Source organism: Rhagoletis pomonella, unplaced genomic scaffold (assembly GCF_013731165.1).
Source record: "Rhagoletis pomonella isolate Grant_MI unplaced genomic scaffold, Rhpom_1.0 Rhpom_scaffold_01037, whole genome shotgun sequence".
Classification (NCBI taxonomy): domain Eukaryota; kingdom Metazoa; phylum Arthropoda; class Insecta; order Diptera; family Tephritidae; genus Rhagoletis; species Rhagoletis pomonella.
In genome coordinates, this window is record NW_023459591.1 from 44,407 (window position 1) to 53,157 (window position 8,751).

At 34.6% G+C, this 8,751-nt stretch overlaps 1 protein-coding gene across 1 annotated transcript in view; it reads right to left on the bottom strand.

Annotated features, from left to right (window-relative positions):
• The window catches only part of LOC118751845 (probable serine/threonine-protein kinase DDB_G0282963), a 32,512-nt gene extending 26,327 nt beyond the window's left edge, over nucleotides 1-6,185 (bottom strand). Inside the window, exon 1 of the mRNA XM_036486671.1 lies at nucleotides 5,417-6,185. Within this exon, the coding sequence (XP_036342564.1) occupies nucleotides 5,417-6,185 (769 nt within the window). The remainder of the gene's footprint in view (nucleotides 1-5,416) is intronic.
• Nucleotides 6,186-8,751: the final 2,566 nt, after the last annotated feature.

Genomic DNA, 8,751 nt, shown 5'->3' on the forward strand with positions numbered 1-8,751 from the left:
TTATATGTTACCAATCGGATCGTTTTAAAATAAACATCGCTAGTTTCGACTCGGACCCGCTTGCTTGTCCAGGAGTATCGCTCTAATCTGAAGTCATTACATTTTATGCAGGATAATAACTCATACATAGCATAGCCCTGAAAGCACTTAAACAACTGTGGTGGAGTCCAATAAAGCACGCCATTCGTTTTTTGCTCACTGTCTAACGAAGTTAAAACGGCCAAGTGAAGCCAAGTCCTTTTCCACATTGTCTTCTTCTTTGCCTGCTACCACCACGTACAAAGTAAAGAGGTACCCGATGATGTTGATATTTTACAAACCATATGAATATACTGGTTACTCGTAACTGTATCTAGACCAATTTATGTGAGCTATTACAAAACTCAACACCAAATATCCTCCACATCACATCTTGCTTTGCAGCTTTACTTACCAGGGCGTATGAGTAACAACAATGTCTACTTTCAATTTAAACATTTAGTACGGCCATAGAATAGAGGGTGGCGACGAAAACTTACGCACAGGTTTTTTTTTAATAAATTTGCATTTTCCAGCAGTTTAAACCTTGTGAGATAAGTACATGTGGCACGCAAGTCTTTTTAAGGTGTATTTTTTCTTAAACTTTGTATAAAAAAAAAAATTAAAAAAAGGAAAGTTTGTATAGGGTTGGTCGAATAAATGGCCGCTCTAGTCACCAGCTCCGAATTTATTTGATTTCTGAGTCTTAGAACTTATGGTGGACAAAAGGGAGAGTATAAAGGAAGGAGGAAATCAGCCTATGGTTACAGAAGATATGGAATAAATTAACCGACGAAAACTTGCGTGCCGCTTTCGCTTTTCTCTCTAAGAGTTTACCGCTTGTAAACCCAGAGAGAGGGAAAAAATTTAAAAACTAATTAATAAAATGTAATTAAAATCTGTAGAAAATTAAAAATAAAGTACTTTTTTAGCAAAATATATAAAGAACCCTTTTATTTAAAAAAAAAAAACATGGCCTACAGTTATTTGGTGCTACCCTGTACATTTCAAGTCGCTGTAACTTTTATTTATTTATGTATTTAATGTTACGACCCTAAGGTAAAAAAGGTATGGATTACTACAGTATTTCATTTTATTAAAAGTGCAATGTAGGCCAAATGGAAAGCCTCTAGCATGTGCTCTTCAATTGCTCAATTTATTATTCCTTTAGATTCAGAGCTTGAATAATTATGTAATTCTCAAATATGTAAACTCAAATGTAGCTATAAGAAAGCGTACTGTTTGTAAGCAAGGTTAAATAAAATGAATTATGCCGAAAAAAATTATAGCCCTGTTTTTTGTTAAACCAAAAAATATTTAGAGGTCGTTCAAAACGTTCAAAGTTTTCCACGTTATATGGGGAAAAAACAAGTTTTCATGGGAATTAAAATCTATATTTTTTAAACGGAAAACTTTGCTTCTCTTTATGAGACTGCCAATAATAATACTCAGTTGATTATTTTACCATTTTTAAATACAAGCGATTTTTTATGGGTCCCCCATTGAATTTTTTGAGGGTTTAGGGGTCCTATAAGAAATAGTTAGTAATAGAAAATGGTTAAATAAATAATTGGGTACTATTACTGAAAATATCAAAAAGATAAATAAAGTTTTCCGATCAAGAAATGTGCGTTTTCAAGAATTTTTTACCGTTTCTACGAAAACTCGTTTTTTCCCCATATAAAATACATGGAAAACTTTGAGTGTTTTGAGCGACTCTAAATTATTATATTATTATTATTATATAATAGATTGCCGTTTACATATATGTTAGTGTTTGGCCGAGCTTCTTCTCCGATTTGTGGCGTGCGCCTTGATGTTGTCACACAAAGCGGAGGGACCTACAGTTTTACGCCGACTCCGAACAGCGATTGTATTTTGATGAGAAACTGTTTTTCATGGCAGATTCGACTCGGTGGTTTGCCATTGCCTGCCGAGGGGCAACCACTATTAGAAAAAAGCATTCTTTATTTTTTTATTTTTTTGAAGTTGCGTTGAACAGGGCTTGAACGTAGGCCCTGCCGCCCGCATATGCATATATCGCAATAAAAACAGCATTTCAATAAAAAACATAACATTTTTTTAATCAACCCCTTCGGTGTTGGTGCCAAGCTAGTATCATTCCTGTCTTTAATGCTTGACCAATATTCATTTTATAATTTTTTTAAGAAGTTCAAAAATACTCCTTCATAAATACGTTACGTTAAAGCTGTTTTTGATCTTTAATAATTGATTTAATTACAAATTTTGATTAGTTAAAAAACCGAGAGTGAGCAGAAAGCGTATTCGAAAATAAGTGGCTTTCTGAAACGACCCTTTCGTTTTGTTGAAATACTATTTTCCGTCAAAAAGGCACCAAATGGTGTTAATTATGGCGCTGTGAATTTAAAGTGTGCGCACAAATAAAGCACAGAAAAAATGGAATCAAAGCAAGCCAACATTTCGCCAATGCACCGGTGTACATAATTCGGTTACGGCCAACATTTGTTCCATTGTATGTAGCTCAAGGTCGCAGATGTTTGCACTTTGAGTGTTTCCCTTTTTTTCTGTGTCGAACCGCTGAAGTTTGCTTGCCATTTGTTTGGTACTTTCACGTTTCATCTAAGTTATTGCCGAAATATTTGTACATACACACATGCATACTATATCCACTAGCTTAGGGTGAAAAGTTGCTAAATCCACTTTTTGTGAAAACTCATATTTCGATACTATAAACGTAAAGAATTCAGGTACCTGTTACATTTTTTTTTCTATTTATATTCATTGAAAGGCAAATTTGTTACGTCCAAAATAGGCACAGAGAATTCGATAAGACTAAAATGATCCCAAATGTCTTAATTAACATCGAATCCTTCTGACTCGAATGGAATTTTGCTTTGCTTTGAGCACGCAAAATTTTGTATTCAAAGTTTTTCCTCTCCTGTAAATTTTGTAAAAATTGACTTAGCAAATCTTCACTCTAACGTAGCTATGTATATATAAATTGCAGGTAAATATGTATGTATGTATGTGTGTGCGTCTTTGCAATACATTTTTTGTTTATTGATTAAAACTGTCATGGAAAAATTCACTATGAATGAAATGTTCTACAACTAAGTTATACATGCCAATCAATTCCTTTTTTCACCAAGACTCGTATTTAAAAATAAATTTTTATTTGCAATTTTTATTCAGAATTAAAAAACAAATAATTATTTTTGATTTTTTATTATGTCTTTGATAAGAGTTATTGAAGACTTTTATTTATAAAAGTCAACAATTTAGATCCGTCAGTGACTTTTACTTTCAAAAGTCATTAATATAAATCACTCACCGACTTTTATTTTTAAATAATTCGTATAAAATTCATTAACATTTTTCGCAGTTAAGAAGGCTTTGGGAAATAAAAGTTACCTACGAGACTTTTATAAGCATAATTTGAAAAATAAAGGTGAGTGACTGCTTTTTATTCATGACTTTTACAAAAAAAAAGCCGTTGATAACTGTTACGTAAGACATATAATTTAAAAATCAAAAATAACTGTTTTATTAGATAAAAACCAAATATAATTGTTATTGTGGATTTATAAAATAAAAGTCAGAGATAACGGTTATTTAAGGAGTAATTAAATAAAAGTTAAAAAATAATTGTTAAAGAACGATTTTTTAATAAAAGTTTTAACAGTTACGGTCCCTGTTCGTATCATTTGATGCCATTGCGAATGTCGAAGGAAATGAGTAAAATGATGCGAATCATTCGAACGAATGCGAATGCAACATCCCCGATGTATACTAATACTAATATTTTCTTAACCCGTTTTGTGATGAAAGCTTGATAAAACTGTCCTCCTACACTGACAAAAAAAAATAGCAAAATCAATCAGAAACATAGTTGCTCTTACCATAAACTTCAACAAAAGTGCTTTATATTGATACATATTCAATTCAGTTACGCGCAAATTAAAATGAAGCGATCGTTTTGAAAAAGCATCCATGAAGTAAATAATCAAGATAAAAAAATATGTATTTGATTTGCATATTTCCTGCAATGCAATTCGAACCTTGACCCCCTGGAAATCAACAAATTGGGGCAAGCATGTAAATGCACTTTCAAACCCAGTGGGAAAAGGTTATGTCGGGGAATGCAAAAAGTAATGGAAAGCCCCTATAACCTAAGCACGAAAAGATGCAAGAATTTCTCCACAGCGATGTCATGCGAAAGTATTGTGTCGCATGTCGATTTACGAAACTATAAATATAATCTACAAATAGAATAAAAATCAAAAGAAAAAATGATAGCCTTCCGTGCCATAGTTTTTGAACCCGTGAACACGGCAGTCGAACACGCATCCATTCGGCTACAGCAGCTGTTACGTGCAGAGATAACGTGAAAAAAAATATACTTGAGTTAATTTTCCAACTTGTTGTTTTGTTTGTGGCTTCAAAACTACACATTATCCGTTCGCTTACATCGAGTCTTTTTGTTCAACCGTAGTTGTTAATCTTTTCTTGAGAAAAAGGTAATGCATTCCCATTTTCCCACTGGCTATGTACACTTACATATACATGGACATTCGAATACCTGCGTGCTAAATTTTGATAGACAATATTTTTTTTAAATATGCACATTTTTAAAATATACAGTATACATTTTTACTATGCATTATTTCCCTCAGTGTAGCATGAGGTTGGGCACTTCTAGCTGCTGTATTCATCCGCCGTACATTTTTTTTGCAAAAAAGATTAGGACATTTTTAATAACGCCGATATATAGTCTTTAACCCCTAACCAATTTAGACAGGGGTCTTCCGTTATACGAAGAAATAGCCACGGAAGCTAAGCAACCTTAAAGATGGTTTTATGGTTGGATGTATGGATAATTTGCAAGCGAAGGTCAACATATTTGTATTCAAAAGGGTTTTTTTTTTCCTAATTTATATAGAACCAATGCTACTTCATTCACCTTCATGCTCAACTCAAGCTTTTACATTGAAAATAAAATTGTTCACCGTCTTACACATTTTAATTGAACGCAACTGTTTAACAAGATTTGTTAGGATTTCAAGGACTGTTAAAGAAAATTACACAAGAGTCTCAGCATACCTTCAAAGCACAATCCAAATCAATTGCTGGACATTGCGCCACACGATAATTAAAACTCAAACGTGCTTCATTTAGTTGAAACCAATAGTCGATTAGAGCAGCAACAAAGCGAACATAAATTGAACGCATCGACAGCAGCGCTTGATAAGCGCCATCGTTGCAAGAATCCACTCACACCAACACGCACACACGTACCCACAAGCACATGCACATACACACTTCCATATGAACATTTATAAGCTCAAATATCAAACAAAATTGCATTGAATTCCATTGGTCCATTTGCAATGCTAGCAAAAAGTATGACTTGACTTACCCATAACATTGCATTGTCGCTCTGGACTGCTCGTTTGCACGCTGGCAATGGGATGCGTTGTTGTATTTGTAGTCACCTCTAAGCCGGAGATGTTGCTAGCTGCTACCACTGCTGCTGCTGCTCCTGTGCCTGTCGTCTGTTGTGAATTACTGCTTGGTTGCGTAATTAAATCCGCCTTCTGCTGCTGTTGTTGCTCATCCGCCGTGGTGAGCAATATATCGATATTCACCACACTGCCATTGTATTCGCTGCTGTAGTCATTGTAGGAACTGCGAAAATATACGTTGTCAATTGTGCTATTGTTATTGTTTCTGCTGCTACTGTTGCTGCTGTTGCCCTTGTTGCCTCCCCTCTGTGGATTAGTACAATTCAATGTTTTGGTTGCTATGGTTGCATTATTATTTTGCGCCTCAGCGAGACTAAACAAATTTTTGCGACGTGCTGGTGTCGCACTGTCCTCCATGGAATTGTTATTTGTATCGCTGCTGCTGGTAGTATTGTGTTTGTTGTTGTTGTTGTTGTTGTTGTTCGTTTCGGTGGACGTGAGCCAACGATGGAAGGCGTCATCCTGATCTTCTTCGCTGCTTTCGCGATTAAACGCATCCTCTTGTTGGTGTTGCGCTGTTTTGTCCTGCAAAGAAAATTCAGAGAATTTGTTGAGTTGATGGCGAGGACTTTTGTATTTGCGCTTAATGCTAAGAGCAGAGGAAAGTTTTGTTAAAAGTTTTTGCACGCCGGCAAGTGGCGAGTTGATTGTACATTTATACATATAGACCTTAAGTGCTTTTAAACCCTTAGGTTAAATGAAAGAGAAGTCAGTGGAATTGTGGGGATTTTGCATAGGTTCTTTGGATGTTTTAATTTATTTGGCGCTTAGTGGAGTTTAATTTTAAATGGATTAAAGTGGAAATCAAATAAAATTGAGCTTGTAAGCCATTGAGGCATATCGGAGGTTTTGGTTAATTGTTTCCAGTTGAAATGGAATAGGAGTAGAATTTGGTGGCATAAAGAAAATGAAAAGTTATTATTTCCCTTGTTGGAATAAAAACTGTCGCTCAAAAATAAAATTATAAATTATTTGTATAATTTGTTGTTGTATTAATTGATTGATTACATTACATTCAGTTATCACATTTTAAATCAAAATTAAACAAATTAAAAATGAATTGTTAGCAATGATCCATAATTTTTCTTTATTTAAAGGATGTTTAAGAAAGGTAAACCTTACAGGGTTCGCAGAATTTTGCTTATTTTTAAATATATTCTGAAACCATTTCTTTTTTTATCACGTCCGTTTGGACCCGCTTTAAATAATTTTCATTACAAAAGTGTACCAAGCGCACGAAAATTGTTTGTCAGCCAAAGGACGGTGTTAAAGCTACACAAAGGCATTTTTTTTTAACAGCGACTTCCGTTTTTGTATGATTTATTTACGCCCGACATCATGGAAACACCCTCAAAGCCTAAATCTATTTTTGTTATTATTATTATTATTTATTAAATTGGTGCAACCTAAACAAGAGACACCGCGACCCAGAAGATGTTTTATATCCCTTTGATAAGCTCCTAACCGTGGTGGCCAAAGGCACTATCTTCTTCTTCTTATGCGGCGCTGTAATGACTTTGTCTAAAAAGAACATCATTGAAGAAAAATATCGTCAAATCTTATCAATTGTACTTAATCGGTGAATGTCAGAACTTGGAAATCTAACAGCAGCAGAGAAACCCATGTACGAGATGCGGTAACAAATCCGAGTGCAGTCTTGGGTTGAGGCAAAAAGAGAAGGAGCTTCCGTGGGGTCACGCCGACTTATTCGGTTAAAGGCTAACTGAAGTCAACAGCGTGAGTTCTCAAGTAGGTGCGAGGGCTTGTTTGGAACAAGCGACTAACTATATGTACGTGTACTTGGTTAAACAATGGGTTGTGCGCTAGGTTTGTGACCCGCAGCATAAAATAATTCAAGCCAACGAAAAAAAGGTAAATTTATGAAAATACAAAATTGCCTTCTATAATTGGCCTCCTAAACTTTGACGACCCTTACTTACTTAAGTAAAAGATCAGAAGGGAGCTTCCGAGAGCGCTATTAAATAAAAGATCTAAATCCCAGTTCGCGACGGCGACATGTGGCGAATAATATGGATTGCAAGCGCATAAAAATATAGCGACACTGACTAGGACATGCTTTAAGCTGGAATGATGTCACTCCAGTGAAAGATGCGCAAACTCTACACTCATGGGTAGACAACGAAAGCTAAGATAAAAAATAATATTTTTCCTAAAAAATTTAAAAAAATTTTATAAATGAGACTGAATTTATTGGCCAGAAATTTACATAATTCAGTACACGTTAATACTTTATTTGTGGTATTCTTCAACAAGATACTGCACCTTTAAATCGGGTAAACCTTGTATGAAAAACTATGTATGCTCAATGCGATCTCAACATTCTCCATATTTCTCCGCTCACAAGTACACTAAATGATGAAAAAGCGTGTAAAAAAATAAATTCAATATTCAATGAAGAAGAGTCAAATTGATTTTGAAATGATAGCAACAATTCAAGCGTGATTCTTATTTAGTAGAGAATGAAGTGACCAATAAAGTGCTTTGTAGAGTGAGTACATTGCCAACGAAGCGATTAAAGGTAAGCATATACCTGAGTGAAGAATATTTTGTGAATGTGTTTGTATTTGTATGGCACACATAGAAAATTATTCGCATTCATACCATGTATGTATGTACATTTATGAATATTGCTGAATTTTGTACTGCGTTCGTTACACGATATTTTTTTTATGAGTACCTAATAGATAGTTGATTGAATTGTTGTACAAAAATTGTTTTCGTTAAAGAACTATTGTGGACAGGACACACATAAGAGAAATTCAACGTACCATCTAAATTAATTGAAGCGAAATTGAAATTTACTTCCTGCATAACACTTTTAGGGACTTCATTTGTAGCATGATTTTTAAAGATTGAATTTTATATCTGTAACCAGATTAGTGAAAGGGTATTCTCATGCAGTATAAGAAAAGCAGGATTTTAGTGGCAATTGCAATGCACCTCGCGAAACTGGGCACCGGTTCAGATGATCTACATAAGTATGTCTACCCTTATTATATAAATAAATCCCAAAAAGAATAGGTCCGCCTGTACCGCGCTACGGAAGTAAAACTTCTCTTGATTCATTCATAATCTTGACAGTTAGCTGTTTCTATCTACATTACACAAGATTACATAACAATGCACTGGGATGAGCGATTTCCAGTTGATCAAATTGAGTCGAGTTGAGTTGAGTTGAGTTGAGTTGAGTTGAGTTGAGTTGAGTTGA